Source organism: Phocoena sinus, chromosome 14 (assembly GCF_008692025.1).
Source record: "Phocoena sinus isolate mPhoSin1 chromosome 14, mPhoSin1.pri, whole genome shotgun sequence".
NCBI classification, from domain to species: domain Eukaryota; kingdom Metazoa; phylum Chordata; class Mammalia; order Artiodactyla; family Phocoenidae; genus Phocoena; species Phocoena sinus.
The window spans coordinates 59,710,042-59,727,242 of NC_045776.1; the positions used below are offsets into that span (position 1 = coordinate 59,710,042).

Below are 17,201 nucleotides of genomic sequence, written 5' to 3' on the forward strand. Positions count from 1 at the left end.
TGGTCCCTGGTGCCACAAACGTTGGGGGCCGTTGGTTTAGGGGACTCCATTTTGGGCCCACTATTTTGTCTTTTAACAATTATCCCCTTTTAATCAGACTCTCAGCCCTGCTCCCAGCTACTGCTCTGGAGCTCTCACAGCTTTTGCTGAGTCTGTGTGGGTTCACATTCTTTAAGCCGGTTGTTCTTTTTGTTCTTTTCTGATGTTCCAGTCTTAGGGAGATCGTTTGCTTGGTGGTTAGCAGCTGCAAACATGCACTGAACGCTTTTGAGAGAATCCAGTGCGCCAGGGTGGCTACTATGATTATTCCGAGCAGGATCATCCCATGTCTGGGGTCCCCGAGACCCTAAGCAATCAAAGTCACGACGTAAGTCAAAGAGCCTATTGAAGGAATCATTTTCTTAAGCCATGTGGCTTGTTCAGTGACCTTATGGAGCTGAATTTCCACGTCCCCAGAAGTGTCAATCCAGGTGCAGCAGGGGGTGTTGGCCACAGCACAGATAACCTCATTGCTCAGCTAAAGCGTAACCACGAGCTCTCCTATTTTCAAGAACAACTTTGGCCAGAGAGTCTGGGGAGTTTTTGCTGGGCAGCTCTTGCTTTAGCAGCAGATTCTTCAGTATCCTTGAGAGTTAAGGAGAGGTCCCTGATCATAGCCTCACTTGCACTTTCTCCTAGCCAGGAAAGTGGAGATTTGCTGAGGGAAGTGAATTTTGAATCATGAATGCCTTCTGGTAATTTTGGCTCGAGTCTGTGGCTCAGGAGTGGAAAGGTGACAGCCAGGGAGGCCAGTAAAATTTCAGGATCTGCAGGCTGCATATGTGGTTTTCTTCTGGTTACCCTTGTCTGGTGTCCCTTCTTTAGCCTGGATGCAATATTCCCTGGGTTTGGGGTTGCTAACCAGAGGTGGGGAAGTGGACCCAGGGTTCCTGATATGATAGAGAGAAGGCTGAGTTTCTTCCATAGAAACTGTCACTTTGGGAATCAGGGTGAAGTTTGTGATGGACAGAACTACGTGATCATCAGCCTCTTGGCAAGTCCAGCAGTTACTCGAAGGTCTTATTACCCACCTTGGCGATGGCCTGAGACAATGGCATTCTCTTTCCAGGCCAGAGCAAAGCAAAAGGTGAACAGAAGAATCAGAAAGGCCTTCATGGGGTAAGAGTTAGGAAAAGGATGGTCAGGGAGGGAAGGAGGAATGGAAAGAAATGTGGAAAGAAAGGTTCTCAATCCTCTTGATCTGACATCTTGGGAAGAAGCATCCTACCTTGATGTCAGCTGCTCCTCTTCCCGGTCGGTTTGATTTGAGGTCTCCAGCGTTTGCAGGGGGCCAGATGTCTGGCAGAGTCTTTTTCAGCTGTGAAATACCCCTGAGGTTCAACACCTTGTAATTTGGCAGCAGTGTCAGTGGTCAAGAGTCCTTGATAGGGTCCTTTCTGTGAGTCTCAATTTTGCAAAAGCGTCTGAGTAAAACAGTAACTGTCTGTAAATGACGAAAGACTTAAAAATGTAATCTAATATCTATGTTTCACAAGGTGAGAGGCAAATCCTTTGAGATTTTCCAGGAGCCCTCTGGGAAACCTCAAAGTTTACTATGAGGTCAAAAATTTAGTAATTTGATTTTAAGAGAATGTCAAAATATCAAACATTTGATTAAATAGGATCACAAATCATTATGATATAATAATGCATCAAAGTTACAGTACCAGATATTAAATGCAAATAGAGAAGGTAAACAAAAGCTAGTGCTCCTTATGTTGAGAAGACTGGGTTTTGTTAAGTAAGAAAAGACCTGATAAAGACAACATGAAGCAGAGTCAGTTATTTTGGTAACGCACAAAATTTTTGCTGTCCAGGCAGATTAATTAAAAGGTAAAACAAACAACAGGGCTTCCCTAGTGGCGCAGTGGTTGAGAGTCCGCCTGCCAATGCAGGGGACGTGGGTTCGTGCCCTGGTCTGGGAGGATCCCACATGCCGCGGAGCGGCTGGGCCCGTAAGCCATGGCCGCTGAGCCTGCGCGTCCGGAGCCTGTGCTCTGCGACAGGAGGGGCTGCAGTGGTGAGAGGCCCGTGTACTGCAAAAATAAAAATAAAAATAAAAACAACAACTAGTTCTTTAAAGAGCACACCAATAATCGAAGATAACTTTGTCTTTTTAACAGAGGGAAAAATCAAATTCTAATTTTGCACCTGTGTAGTTTGATGATAAAACTTATTTTTTTTAAAAAACATAGCCAAATCCTGCAGCCTATGGGGGAAAAAACACATTCACAGAAAGATAGACAAGATGAAAGGGCAGAGGGCTATGTACCAGATGAAGGAACAAGATAAAACCCCAGAAAAACAACTAAATGAAGTGGAGATAGGCTGCCTTCCAGAAAAAGAATTCACAATAATGATAGTGAAGATGATCCAGGACCTCGGAAAAAGACTGGGGGCAAAGATTGAGAAGATGCAAGAAATGTTTAAGAACAAACAGAGATGAACAATACAGGAACTGAAATGAAAACTACACTGTTAGAAATCAATAGCAGAATAACAGAAGAACGGATAAGTGACCTGCAAGACAGAATGGCGGAATTGACTGCTGTGAAACAGACTAAAGAAAAAAGAATGAAAAGCAACGAAGGCAGCCTCGGAGACCTCTGGGACATTACATGCAGCAACATTCACATTACAGGGGTCCGAGAAAGAGGAGAGAGAGAGGAAGGACCAGAGAAAGTATCCGAAGAGATTATAGTCAAAAACTTCTCTAACATGGGAAAGGAAATAGCCACCCAAGTCCAGGAAGCGCAGTGAGTCCCATACAGGATAAACCCAAGGAGAAACACGCTGAGACACATAGTAATCAAATTGGCAAAAATTAAAGACAAAAATTATTGAAAGCAGCAAGGGAAAAATGAAAAGTAACATACAAGGGAACTCCCATAAGGTTAACAGCTGATTTCTCAGCAGAAACTCTACAAGCCAGAGGGGAGTGGCATGATATACTTAAAAGTGATGAAAGGCAAGAACCTACAACCAAAATTACTCTACCCAGCAAGGATCTCATTCAGATTCGATGGACAAATCAAAAGCTTTACAGATAAGCAAAAGCTAAGAGAATTCAGCACCACCAAACCAGCTCTACAACAAATGCTAAAGGAACTTCTCTAAGTGGGAAACACAAGAGAAGAAAAGGACCTACGAAAACAAACCCAAAACAATTAAGAAAGTGGTCACAGGAACATACATATCGATAATTACCTTAAACGTGAATGGATTAAATGCTCCAACCAAAAGACAGAGGCTTGCTGAATAGATACAAAAACAAGACCCATATATATGCTGCTGTCTACAAGAGACCCACTTCAGACCTAGGGACACATACAGAATGAAAGTGAGGGGATGGAAAAAGATATTCCATGCAAATGGAAATCAAAAGAAAGCTGCAGTAGCAATACTCATATCAGATAGAATAGACTTTAAAATAAAGAATGGGGCTTCCCTGGTGGCGCAGTGGTTGAGAGTCCGCCTGCCGATGCAGGGGACACGGGTTCGTACCCCGGTCTGGGAAGATCCCCCATGCCGCAGAGCGGCTGGGCCCATAAGCCATGGCCGCTGAGCCTGCGCTGTGCTCCACAACGGGAGAGACCACAACAGCAAGAGGCTCGCGACCCGCAAAAAAGAAACAAAAAAAACGTCCCAGGGACTAAAATCTGATCACTTGTTAAGTTTCTAGGAAAAGAATTTTTAAGGAAAATAACTTGTCAGATGAGACTAAAACTAGGCCATTAGTTCCCTATGAAAATGGTCCAGGAATTAACTTGGGTTAGTGGATTTCACAGCAGAAAAGGACTACAACAAAAATGAATCACAGTTCGTATTTTGTGTTTACAAATCGTCAAGATGTTCTCAAGGTCAAACCTCCACGAGGGCAAAACACTTGTATTCAAGGGGTCACAAAATGCCCAGTTTGGGAGTTTCTGGTGGAGGATTTGAGAGTCCAGCTTCTGGTGGGGAGGAGACACGTGAGCCCAGGGCTGTGCCCCAGGCAGGTCACCCGGGAACACCCCTCAGTGGGGCCCCGTCATCCCTCTCCATGCACCCTGCTCATCTTGATGCGTTTATAGAGGTGAACGCGGGAAACCTCGAGGTCCTGCTTACTCACATCTATTCCCAGGCTCACCTTCTGTGACTGGTTTCAGTCAGAGGATCGTCACCTTCCAAGAGGCATGGGCTCGGCTCTGAGCTGCTGGGAGCCTCCACCTTTTCTTCCCTGTCGCTCACTGCTTCCAGCTCCTGGAATGCTGCACAGAAAACGTTACCGCACAGGGAAAGCAGCACGGGTGTCCGGGGCCCGGGGCGCAGCGCTTTTCCTGTCAGGGGTCAATTTAAGACCGGCTGCTCCCGCCTCCTGGGGGCATCCCCGACACACAGGGCCCACCCTCTGGGCCCCGGCACCCACTCCCTGGGACCTAGTGCTGCCAGGAGGAGGCCCACCCGGCGCCGGGCAGGGGTGCAAGCGTCCCACACAGGCTGAGTTGCCAGGCCGGCTTTGTGATGGCTCCGAGGGCCTCAGCCCTTGCCAATTCAGGGTTCTAGAGGGTTCTAGACAAACTGCACGGGTCTGGCATCAGAAGTATCTCCAGGGCTTAAGGACAAAGCTCACAGGCAAAAAGGCGACCCCCAAGCCACTAAGAGTCAAAGAGGAGGGCTGGTGGCCTCGGGGTGGCAGATTCAGGGAGGGACACTCACGTACTCACGAGAGCTCTCAGGCGCTTCCTCCCGGGCAGGGACGCGGGGACCGGGGACCAGGCCCGGTCAGAGGAGGCAGACGAGGAAGGGGCTGCAGGAGGCGGTGGAAGAGAAACACCAGCCATGGCCAAGGACATGGGCTGAGCAGGAAGCTCCAATTTCGGGGAAAAAAAAGCTTCCTCTTCACCCTGGTCACTCAAAAGTCCCACATCATCACAGAATTTCTCCTGAGATTAGCTACCCAACATCAATTAACCTATGAGGACATATCATTATTCATTTTTCTACTGTGAAATTAAAAGATTTGGTTACTAACTGGTTTGCAGGCTGTTTTTGCCTCTGGGGCACCTGGAAGAACTGTGGAGTCGTCAGTGTCCTGCTGCCTCCAGGAGCCGGTTTCCTTCCGTCCTCTGGGCTTGGCGGCCATGACTCCATCCACACCTGCGGGAGGACCCGGGGCCACGGCAGGAGGGCTGCACTGTCGCCACTAAAGAAAGAGCTGAAATCAGGAGCTGATGGTCCAGCCTCGTCTTCTTTGAGCGCCGTCAGTGATGGTTCAAACCGGGGCGGCCTCGGCCATTCAACGATGCTCGTGGCCTTCCCTGTCCACTGCCGTGGAGGGACCTGGCATCACGGCTCTTCGGGATCCGAGGGTGTGAGGACGCGGCTCGGTGACATGGGCCCGCGTGATGCCACACGGGAAGAGCTGGCCTAAATTCAAGTTCTTTACCCCAAAATGGACTATTATTATTACCACTGTCTTAAAAGACTGCAGCTATTAGTGTAGAATTCTTATTTATAGAACTGAAGTTTGGGGGAGGGGCAAAGTATATTATTATAGCTTAATAGCAGAGAACGTGCACCTCAAAAATTAGGCTAAATGACATCAAAAGAGATCGCACCCTCCTTCAACCTCTGCTCTGAGGCTGATTGACAGATGCCTTCCCCAGCCACCACCACCTACCACCTTCCCCTCCACAGCCCTGCCCTTATTACCTGTGCCCCACCTTACCTGTGTTTACTGATTCATTTGTCTCAGTGGAATCTGGTCACACATTATTCCCAGTGCACAAATATCCAGCTTATAATGCAAGAGTAAGAGACCGAAGGCTCATCTGTAATGACATATACAGGAAGCAGCCTGTGTGTATCCCCAAATCTATCCGCCAAGGTTCAAGGCCCTACTCAGCTTAACTACAAACCTGGGGAGTCCCCATTAGCTGAGGAGACAAAACCAAAATCACAGAAGCACTGCGGCCGCTCAGAGGCCAAGGGTCTCCCAACCTGGGCTCAAAAAAGCAACGAACATCTCTCCACAGCCCTTCATAAAAGCACATTCACACAGCATCTCACCTGATGCAGACACGCGTGGGCAGGCAGGCTCCACCACCGCCCCTTGCACAGGCAGACCTGGGCTCGGAGGCCTCTCCTGGGAGTGAAGACCCCAGGGTGAGCCCCAGGTGCACGCTTGCCCTCGGTGGGGGGCTGCCCAGGAGGCCCCGCTGCCAGCCAAGAGCAGAACTGGCCCGGGGGTGTGCGCAGATTTCAAAGAAATTACCGAACTAGTTAAAAGACATATTTTAATCTAGTTTTCCCGTTTTGTACTAAAATCATTAATACAGATCACAAATTGCATTTATTCGCAGATATCTAGAAAACAGTCAAAAGTGTATCTATCTCTCTGTATAGATCTTAGTAATAAATTTTATTTGAACAAGAGAACTTGTGCACAAGAGTTGAACAGCATGATTACAGACTGCGGCCCTCCCCAGGGGAGGCACAGGTATGTACAGTATGTGAGACAAAGTTGCACCTCAGAGCTGATCATGATCAAGTCAAAAACACCTGACATACAGTATACGTGCTAATAAATTTCCTTCAGGTCATGACCAGCATGAAAAACAATCAGGACACAGATACTCAGCCAAGGCTCTAAATGTGCACAGCAATATGCTGCATTTAAGAGCTGAAATCAGACTCTTAGTGTTAGCGTCAAGCCCTCGGGAGAAATCCAGAACATATCTCCTTTCCCGTTCACACACTTGGGGCTGGACTGGGCAGCTGGCCGCAGACCCCACGAGGGCCTTGCCCGTGTGGACACAGCGAGGGTTAATACTGGAGGTCTCTTCCCCATCCCGGCTCGCGGCCGCCTTCTGGCTGCACTTCCACCTCTCAGTCATTAAATTAAACCAGCAGAAAGCAACGCAGGCCTCTGGGAGTCCCATCCCTTCCACAAGGAGAATGCTAGGCCAATTCAAGTTTCGTTCAGTCAGGAAGACAGAAGGATTTAAGGCTTCGGTGACGATTATAATCCTCTGAGAAATTATTTTCCCTTCAAGTCAAGATAATAATGTTTACTGTACTTTCTCTTGACTCTGAAAATCCCTGGTATCGGTGTAGGTAACTTGCACCTGCAATCAAGTCTACAAGGGAGGAAGGTCCCCCACAGCTGTCCCAGGCCACGTGTGGTCACGAGCCAAACCTCAGCTCCCCACGAGTGGGGAGACCCCGGTCCACGCCATCTAGTAGGTGGAGGAGGCCGTGCTCATGGCATCTTCAGAGATCTTGGTGCTGGCCGGGTGGATGCTTGCAAAGTACTTGACGTCACTGTCACGGTCCATCTGAAGAGCCATGATGGTCTGCTCCACGGCCTCTTGGTGACAGCTGGCAGAGGTTAGGAAATACTCTGGAAACAGGAAGAGCAAATCACAAATGAAATTAGCTTTGTTGGATTATAAACAGTAACCCAAATTGATTTGTGTTCTATGAAAAAAATCCCCAAATGTAGGAGAAATAGAAGATTTTTTTTTTTTTTTTTTTTTTTTTGGCTGTGTTGGGTCTTTGTTGCTGCGTGTGGGCTTTCTCTAGTTGCAGTGAGCGGGGGCTACTCTTCATTGCGGTGCACGGGCTTCTCACTGCAGTGGCTTCTCTCGCTGCAGAGTACGGGCTCTAGGCGCACGGGCTTCAGTAATTGTGGCACGTGGGCTCCGTAGTTGTGGCTCGCGGGGTCTAGAGTGCAGGCTCAGTAGCTGTGGCGCACGGGCTTAGCTGCTCTGCAGCATGTGGGATCTTCCCGGCCCAGGGCTTGAACCTGTGTCGCCTGCACTGGCAGGCGGATTCTTAACCACTGTGCCACCAGGGAAGCCCCTATCTTGTTTTAATAAGTCTAAATCTCATGATGTTTAATGGCAGCAATGTTAGTAAATATGTTAAAACTTGTACTTGTTACAGCTATTACTTAGCTCAGTAAAAGGAAAAACATTTCCAAGTACAAACCACACACACAAAACCAGAGTCCTCTCTGTCTGTTCAATATGATAAATTCCAAAGGAGAAAAAAGAAGCAACGTTAATTTGCCCATATTCTTTGAAGTCTATTACAAACTTCTTTCTGTGCTTTGTTCGTGAATTCACGCATTCAAATGATATTTATTAGGCATTTCTGGGGGATTACAATAAGTAAAACAACCTGAATCTTAAGGTGCTCATAATTTGCAGCAAAGCAAACGCTAAGGGGCACGTCTTCCGCCTAATGAATGAAACGCAGGAGGAAACTCAAACACGCCTCCCACCCCAATGGCAGCGACAGACTTTCACGTGGGGCGAACCAAAGGCAGTATTCGTCACACGGTCCTCACTGAATTTCCAACTTTTCAAACTACTAAGTTTTAAATTATAAAGAAAAATTCATCTAGAACAGAACAGTGAAAATTCAACATCGCTCTCCTCACCCCTTCATCGTCTTTGTGTCCCTTCTCGACACAAACAACCACTGACAAGTCGCAGCACGTTCTCGGACCAGACTATTCCTATGACCCCAACCCTTCCGCTCGGGCGCCCACCTGCCCTGTGTCCCCACCACCTACCCTCCTCCTCATGGGTCGCCCGCCTACCTTTTTCTAGCAGAGTTTGTCGCAGCGTCTTCGCGAGGAGCACGCGGACATTCGGAACCCTATCGTTTGCCAAGGTGAGCAGGTGTGGCATCAGATGCACAGCGAACTGGTCCATGGGCAGGCATTCATCTTCAATGACGGTCTGGGGACAGAAAGACCTGCTTCAATCTGCCGGCTCAATCGACCAGGCCGTAAGTAATACCAGCTCGCAAAACCTTTTAGAAACAACTTAAGTGCCTCAGGTTTCAGTTACAGCTTTTTAAAACAATATTCCAGGCACTCAGGAGCTCAAAACAAAATGATACAGTTAAGTCCCCGCAGAGACGCACAGCTGTGCGGAGGCCTGGCATCACAGTCACGTTCACAGCCGCAGACCCGCAAGCTCCGTGGACTAGGACGACGGCCAGGGCAGCACCGCTTTCGGGAGCTCGGGGGACGGAGCGGGGAAGGGTGAGCCAGATGGCGAAGCTCTGCCCTCAGGGATAAGAGCGAGGGTGTGGAGGGGGGCAAGGGGCCCAAGGAGACAGGCAGCCGGTGTGGCCGCACTCACCTGGCAGACAAAGACAAAGGCCTGCCGCCCAGACCACCGGGGACAGCGGCCGAAGCTCTCCACCAGCTCGCGGATGAGGTCCACCCCGAAGGTGGGTGGCGCGGCCCGGTGCAGCTTCCGCACCATCTCGCCAACCTAGGGGGGCACGCGCTGGTGAGCCACACCTCTGCCTGGTGTTCTCACCAAACATGTGCTGGGCTAAGGCTGTAAGAACTTGAACACGTACCAACTTGTAGGAAATCCAACGAACAGAAGAAACTTTATCTGCGCACAGATTCAGGGCAATGGGGCGTAGATAGTCATAAATGTCTCTGGGGCTGTATAACTCTAGAAGTAAGATCAGCTGTCTACAAAGTGAATTATAAAAATACAATTACAACTCAACAATAAACACGACAAATGAAAATAGGTTGCTCGTCTGAAGCGTGAGTCACCAAGGTCGTGTCTGTGAGAGGAACACATGCAGAGACCAGCGATTGGCCTGGACGCTGGGTGTCTGGATCTGCATCTAAACAACACACACGTTCAGGACACAAACACTGCGGAACTGTATCCACGGCGACGGACACAGAGCAAAGCACGTCCCGGCTGGCTCCATGGGGACACGGGACACGGTCCCACGGTGACTGCTGAGGACCTGCTGGGAAACTCCCGTCCCCACAGCAGCCGTCTAGTGAGAAGGTGCCAGCAGCCTCAGGCAGCCTGCTGTGTACCAGTCAGGCTCCGGGCAGCTTCTCAGGGAGGCTCTGGTACCAGGGGTGGGGGACACGGGGAGGCCCCTCCTGCACCTACTCCCACCAAGTCACCGAGAACCGGGGACCAGGGCGTCCCCCAGCGGCCTGAGTGGAGGAGGCAACGACACCCTCCCAGGAGGACCACAGACCCGCTGAGACTCCCACCTCCCGGACTGTGTGTCTGTGGCGGGTTACGTGTGCCACCAGCAGGAGGCGGACAACACAGACAACCAGCGCAGCGATGAGCCGCCCTGCCCAAGGGCACGCGGATCCCCCGGGAGGCGCCCCGCAGACCCCCTCCCAGCCTGGGGCGCACAGGGAGGCCTTGCTCTCGAGCAAAAGTCTCCTGTGGCCAGTGGAGGGTCAGCAAAGCCTGTCTGCGCCCCCGCCCGGGCAAGGCCAGGCTGCAGCCGGAGACAGGGGATAGGAAAAGCCCGTTCCCGGCGTGGGGCCGCAGAGCCTCGGAGCCAAGCGCAAGCCTCGTCCTGCTGCGGAGGCGCGGGATGCACTGCCCTGACCGAGCACGGGTCCAGGGCAGAGACACGAGCCCCGGGGCGGGTGGAGGCTCTGGGGAGCCCAGCACACAGGCCTCCCCAAGACCAAGGCCGAACCAAGGGGCAGAGGGCCTCCCCTTGCCCACCACCCGGCGGCCTCCACCATGGGGCAACCGCAGCCCAGGGCTGGGAGGGTGGAGGGGCACAAGGAAGGAGGGGCACGTGTGCAGCGGTGGGGGGGGAGGGGGGCAGAGGAGTAAAGGGATGCCGAAGCGCAGGGCCGGAGGAGAGTGGGGAACGCGGGGGAGAGCCGAAGGGATACAGCGGCGGAGGGGTGGAGGAATACAGGGGCAGAGGGTGCGCAGAGAACGGGACGAGGAGGCCCCCAGCCCCAGCACCCATCATCAGCAAAAGGCAGTGGCAACCCACGGCGGGACGAGATGAAGTGCAGAGGGCACAGAAGGTCATATGGAGACACCACCGCCCAACCCAGCACCTGCTGCCTGGACGGGCTCTGCCGTCATCACCAGCTGCAGAGGAGGCCAGGCAAGACAGAACTCAGGGCAGTTATCCTGTCACGCACCGAAAGAAACTCAGCCCTAAACTCCACACCCAGCAAAGATACCTTTTGAAAATGCAGGTGAGGTCCAGAATCCAGAATATTTAATAAAGAACTCTTACAATTCAGCAACCCAATTTAAGACAAACAGCCCGATTAAAAAATATGCAATGGACTTGAATAGACATTTCTCCAGAGAATATATACAAATGGCCAACAGCACATGAAATGGTGCTAAACATCACTAAACATTAAAGAAATGCACATCAAGACCAAAGTGAGACGCTACTTTACACCCACTGTAATACTGGCTGCAATTAGAAAGAAAAAAGGAAAACAGCAAGAGCCAGGGAGGATGTGGGGAAATGGGAACCCTCATCCACTGCTGGTGGGACTGTAACACACTGCAGCCATTGTGGACACGGTCATGCAGTTCCTCTACAAGTTAAACAGAATTACTGGATGACCCAGCAAATCCACCTCAAAAACCTTGTATCAGTACATCAGTGCTCACAGCAGCACTGCTCACGTCAGCCGGAGGGCAGAGACAACCCAGACGAATGGCTTAAAAGGTGGTGTGTTCACATCACAGTATTATTCACAGCTGCCACGTGGATGGACCCCGGCAACACTGTGCTGAGTGAGGGAGCCGTGCACAGAGGCCGGGGGTTACGCGGCGCACCTGGAGCAAACGCTCAGAAAAGCAAGCACGCACGGAGACAGCGGACTGATGTCTGCGGGGCCGCTGCTTATGGGCGTGGGGTGTCCTTTTGGGAGGACGAAATGTTCTACAACTAGATGGGGGGACACTGCACCAGCAGCAAAAGTGGTTATGTGTATTTTACCACAATTAAAAACAAGTGAAGGTGACATGGTCTTATAAAAAAAAAGCTGAGAAAATTCACTGCCAGCAAGACCTGTGTTACAGGCAGTGTTAAAGGAACAGGATACCAGGCAGAAACTTGGACCCACACAAAGTGATGAAGAAATCCAGGAAAGGTAAAGATGAAGCAACACCCGCCCCCCCAAACAGTCTGATCAAGTATGAGAACTTACTCAGCCAGTTCAGCTCGAAAGCGCCAATTTCTACTATTGTCTGTCACCAAAAACTCCTGAAGCTGATAAAGATATTCTCTTCTTTTGTCAATATGAAGAAGCTGAAGAAACAAATAAAAATATTCACTAGGACATGGCAGAGACATTATTTCCTTTACCTGCCTTTACTGCTTAAAAAACCTCTAAATCACATGGTTAGTTCTTCTGAAGGAGAACAGATGTAGTAGGTACATTTGTTTTAAAAATTGGTATTAAGTCCATTTTCCCTGATAATCCCGTTTATCTTCAAGAGTCGTTCTCCCCTTTTGAAGTATCTGCTTCTTGAGCCAGTGAGTGGCCTCTACTGTCCACTGTCCCCGGGCAAAGCTTTACCAGAACACTCTGTGACATCCTTGTTGTCACACACCCTCTGAAGACAGGGATTATGCCCCTGCTCATGGTGTGAGCCCCGTGGACGGCACTGCGATGCCACACTGTAGGTGCTCAATAAATATCTGAGTGAAAAGAACAAATTTATCCCAATAACCATTCTATAAATATTTAAGAGTAGGTTTATAGTTAACAAGGGGGAGAACCCTAAAAGTTGATATAAACAGAAGCAAATAAATTTAACTGTACATCAAACAGATAAGAGTCACACAGAAAAAGTCTAAGTTTAAACTCAGTATTCTGACCATATATCTTCATGGAACATGTTCCAATGACAGAAAGTGCTGAAGGAAATCTTGACCATTACCTGGTTAATTTGATGTTGGAATAGTTCTAAAACGTCGAATTGAGCAAATGACTAAATAATTTAACATTTTTGAAAACAAGAGTTTTTACCACAATAGAAAAGAAAAAAAATGTGAAAAAAGGAGAGGAAATGGTACTGGACTGGAAGATGCAATATGAACTAAATAATTTTTTAAACTCCCCAAACCAAAAAACCCCCTCCTAGCTCCTGTCCCCTGAAAAAGCCTAAAAGAAACGACGTCCAGGAGCAATGAGCACATCTAGTTCCTGGATCTTGGCTTCTAAATCCCAACTCTCCACCAGAAAAGACCTGGGCTCCTTGGGGAGATCCTGACTCCCAGCTGGAGACAAAGGAGAAGGTAGGCCTGAAAGTAAGACGTGCCTGGCAGTGAGGGGGCCGATCGAAAGGACACAGGAGTGGCTTTAAGGGGCTCTTATTTGCCAGATTTGATGGTCAAAACAAATGACAGGAGGAGCTTCAAGACGGCGAAAGAGTAAGATGCGGAGATCACCTTCCTCCCCAAAGATACATCAGAAATCCATCTACATGTGGAACACCTCCTACAGAACACCTACTGAACGCTGGCAGAAGACCTCAGACCTCCCAAAAGGCAAGAAACTCCCCACGTACCTGGGTAGGGCAAAAGAAAAAAGAAAAAACAGAGACAAAAGAATAGGGATGGGACCTGCCCCAGTGGGAGGGAGCTGTGAAGGAGGAAAGGTTTCCACACACTAGGAAGCCCCTTCGCGGGCGGAGACTGCGGGTGGTGGAGGGGAAAGCTTCGGAGCCACGGAGGAGAGCGCAGCAACAGGGGTGCGGCGAGCAAAGCAGAGACATTCCCGCACAGAGGACCGGGGCCGACCAGCACTCATCAGCCCGAGAGGCTTGTCTGCTCACCCGCTGGGGCGGGCGAAGCTGGGAGCCAAGGCGCGGGCTTCGGAGGTCAGATCCCAGGGAGAGGACTGGGGTTGGCAGCGTGAACACAGCCTGAAGGAGTTAGTGCACCACGGCTGGCCAGGAGGGAGTCCGGGGAAAAGTCTGGAGATGCCAAAGAGGCAAGAGACTTTTTCTTCCCTCTGTTTCCTGGTGCGCGAGGAGAGGGGATTAAGAGCGCTGCTTAAAGGAGCTCCAGAGACGGGCGTGAGCCACGGCTATTAGCACGGACCCCAGAGACAAGCATGAGATGCTAAGGCTGTTGCTGCCGCCACCAAGAAGCCTGTGTGCTCGCACAGGTCACTATCCACACCTCCCTTCCAGGGAGCCTGTGCAGCCCGCCACCGCCAGGGTCCCGGGATCCAGGGACAACTTCCTTGGGAGAATGCACGGCGTGCTTTAGGCTGGTGCAACCTCACGTTGGATTCTGTTGCCACCACAGGCTCGCTCCGCATTCCGTACCCCTCCCTCCCCCCGGCCTGAGTGAGCCAGAGCCCCCAAATTAGCTGCTCCTTTAACCCCATCCTGTCTAAGCAAAGAACAGACGCCCTCCAGTGACCTACACACAAAGGCGGGGCCAAATCCAAAGCTGAGCCCCTGTGAGCTGTGAGAACAAAGAAGAGAAAGGGAAATCTCTCCCAGCAGCCTCAGAAGCAGCGGATTAAAGCTCCACAATCAACTTGATGTACCTGCATCTGTGGAACACCTGAATAGACAACAAATCATCCCCAAATTGAGGAGGTGGACTTTGAGAGCAAGATTTATGATTTTTTCCCCTCTTCCTCTTTTTGTGAGTGTGTATGTGTATGCTTCTGTGTGAGATTTTGTCTGTATAGCTTTGCTTCCACCATCTGTCCTAGGGTTCTGTCTGTCCTTTTTTTTTTTAATTACTTAAAAAAATTTTTTTCTTGTTTTTTATTTTAATCACTTTATTTTATCTCCTTCCTTCCTTCCTTCCTCTCTCTTTCTCACTCTCCCTCCCTCCCTCCCCCTCTCTCTCTCTTTCTTTCTTTCTTTCCCCCCTTTTATTCTGAGCAGTGTGGAGGACAGGTTCTTAGTGCTCCAGCCAGGTGTCAGTGCTGTGCCTCTGAGGTGGGAAAGCCAAGTTCAGGACACTTGTCCACAAGAGATCTCCCAGGGCTTCCCTGGTGGCACAGGGGTTGAGAGTCCGCCTGCCGATGCAGGGGACACGGGTTCGTGCCCCGGTCTGGGAGGATCCCACATGCCGCGGAGCGGCTGGGCCCTTGAGCCATGGCCGCTGAGCCTGCGCGTCCGGAGCCTGTGCTCTGCGGCGGGAGGGGCCGCAACGGTGAGAGGCCCGCGTACCGCAAAAAAAACAAAACAAAACAAAAAAAAAAACAGAAAAAAAAAAAAAAAAAAAAGAGATCTCCCAGCTCCACGTAATATCAAATGGCGAAAATCTCCCAGAGATCTCCATCTCAATGCCAAGACCCAGCTCCACTCAACGACCAGCAAGCTACAGTGCTGGACATCCTATGCCAAACAACTAGCAAGACAGGAACACAACCCCACCCATAAGCACAGAGCCTGCCTAAAATCATAACAAGGCCACAGACACCCCAAAACAAACCAAAGACGTGGACCTCCTGCCCACCAGAAAGACAAGATCCAGCCTCATCCACCAGAACACAGGCACTAGTCCCCCTCCACCAGGAAGGCTACACAACCCACTGACCCAACCTTAGCCACTGGGGACAGACACCAAAAACAACGGTAACCACTAACCTGCAGGCTGCAAAAAGGAGACCCCAAACACAGTAAGGTAAGCAAAATGAGAAGACAGAAAAACACACAGCAGATGAAGGAGCAAGATAAAAACCCACCAGACCTAACAAATGAAGAGGAAATAGGCAGTCTACCTGAAAAAGAATTCAGAGTAATGACAGTAAAGATGATACAAAATCTTGGAAATAGAATGGAGAAAATACAAGAAACATTTAACAAGGACCTAGAAGAACTAAAGAGCAAACAAACAGAGATGAACAATGCAATAAATGAAATAAAAATTCTCTAGAAGGGATCAATAGCAGAATAACTGAGGCAGAAGAACGCATAAGTAACCTGGAAGATAAAATAGTGGAAATAACTACCGCAGAGCAGAATAAAGAAAAAAGAATGAAAAGAATTGAGAACAGCCTCAGAGACCTCTGGGACAACATGAAAGACACCAACATTCGAATTCTAGGGGTCCCAGAAGAAGAAGAGAAAAAGAAAGGGACTGAGAAAATATTTGAGAAGATTATAGTTGAAAACTTCCCTAATATGGGAAAGGAAATAGTTAAGTCCAGGAAGCACAGAGAGTCCCATACAGGACAAATCCAAGGAGAAACACGCCAAGACACATATTAATCAAACTATCAAAAATTAAATACAAAGAACAAATGTTAAAAGCAGCAAGGGAAAAACAACAAGTAACACATACAGGAATCCCCATGAGGTTAACAGCTGATCCTTCAGCAGAAACTCTGCAAGCCAGAAGGGACTGGCAGGACATATTTAAAGTGATGAAAGAGAAAAGCCTACAACCAAGATTACTCTACCCAGCAAGGATCTCATTCAGATTTGACGGAGAAATTAAAAGCTTTACAGACAAGCAAAAGCTAAGAGAATTCAGCACCACCAAACCAGCTCTACAACAAATGCTAAAGGAACTTCTCTAGGCAGGAAACAAAAGAGAAGGAAAAGACCTACAATAATAAAACCAAAACAATTAAGAAAATGGTAATAGGAACATACATATAGATAACTACCTTAAATGTAAATGGATTAAATGCTCCAAACAAAAGACACAAGTTCACTGAATGGATACAAAAACAAGACCCTCTCTACAAGAGACCCACTTCAGACCTACGGACACATGCAGACTGAAAGTGAGGGCATGGAAAAAGATATTCCATGCAAATGGAAATCAAAAGAAAGCTGGAGTAGCAATTCTCATATCAGGCAAAACAGACTTTAAAACAAAGACTATTATTACAAGAGACAAAGAAGGACACTATGTAATGATCAAGGGATCGATCCAAGAAGATGATGTAACAATTATAAATATTTATGCACCCAACACAGGAGCACCTCAATACATAAGGCAAATACTAACAGCTATAAAAGGGGAAACTGACAGTAACACAATCATAGTAGGGGACTTTAACACCCCACTTTCACCAATAGACAGATAATCCAAAATGAAAATACATAAGGAAGCACAAGCTTTAAATGATACATTAAACAAGATGGACTTAATTAATATTTATAGGACATTCCATCCAAAAACAACAGAATACACATTCTTCTCAAGTGCTCATGGAACATTCTCCAGGATAGATTGTATCTTGGGTCACAAATCAAGTCTTGGTAAATTTAAGAAAACTGAAATTGTATCAAGTATATTTTCCAACTGCAATGCTATGAGACGAGATATCAATTACAGGAAAAAATCTGTAAGAAATGCAAACACATGGGGGCTAAACAACACACTACTTAATAACCAAG

The 17,201-nt window shown here is 48.8% G+C and overlaps 2 protein-coding genes across 6 annotated transcripts in view; one reads left to right on the top strand and one right to left on the bottom strand.

Annotated features, from left to right (window-relative positions):
* Positions 1 to 93: 93 nt before the first annotated feature.
* Positions 94 to 6,281, top strand: LOC116739232. 2 transcript variants are annotated; one of them, XM_032603460.1, is made up of 3 exons: positions 94 to 367; positions 1,109 to 1,158; positions 4,163 to 6,281. In XM_032603460.1, exons 1-3 carry the CDS (start codon positions 326 to 328, stop codon positions 5,028 to 5,030), a joined length of 960 nt encoding a protein of 319 aa, XP_032459351.1. In that variant the 5' UTR covers positions 94 to 325; the 3' UTR covers positions 5,031 to 6,281. The 2 variants fall into 2 exon arrangements, with proteins under 2 accessions (XP_032459351.1, XP_032459350.1); XM_032603459.1 differs by lacking the exon at positions 94 to 367 and having other exon boundaries at positions 379 to 1,158.
* Positions 6,282 to 6,407: 126 nt separating this feature from the next.
* The window catches only part of PPP4R1 (protein phosphatase 4 regulatory subunit 1), a 62,205-nt gene continuing 51,411 nt past the window's right edge, over positions 6,408 to 17,201 (bottom strand). For all 4 annotated transcript variants that reach the window (XM_032603451.1, XM_032603450.1, XM_032603454.1 and 1 more), the window contains 5 exons: positions 12,023 to 12,123; positions 9,406 to 9,526; positions 9,180 to 9,314; positions 8,630 to 8,771; positions 6,408 to 7,423 (listed from right to left, as the gene is read on the bottom strand). In XM_032603451.1, coding sequence (XP_032459342.1) covers positions 7,260 to 7,423; positions 8,630 to 8,771; positions 9,180 to 9,314; positions 9,406 to 9,526; positions 12,023 to 12,123 — 663 coding nt within the window. In that variant the 3' untranslated portion in view covers positions 6,408 to 7,259. The remainder of the gene's footprint in view (positions 7,424 to 8,629; positions 8,772 to 9,179; positions 9,315 to 9,405; positions 9,527 to 12,022; positions 12,124 to 17,201) is intronic.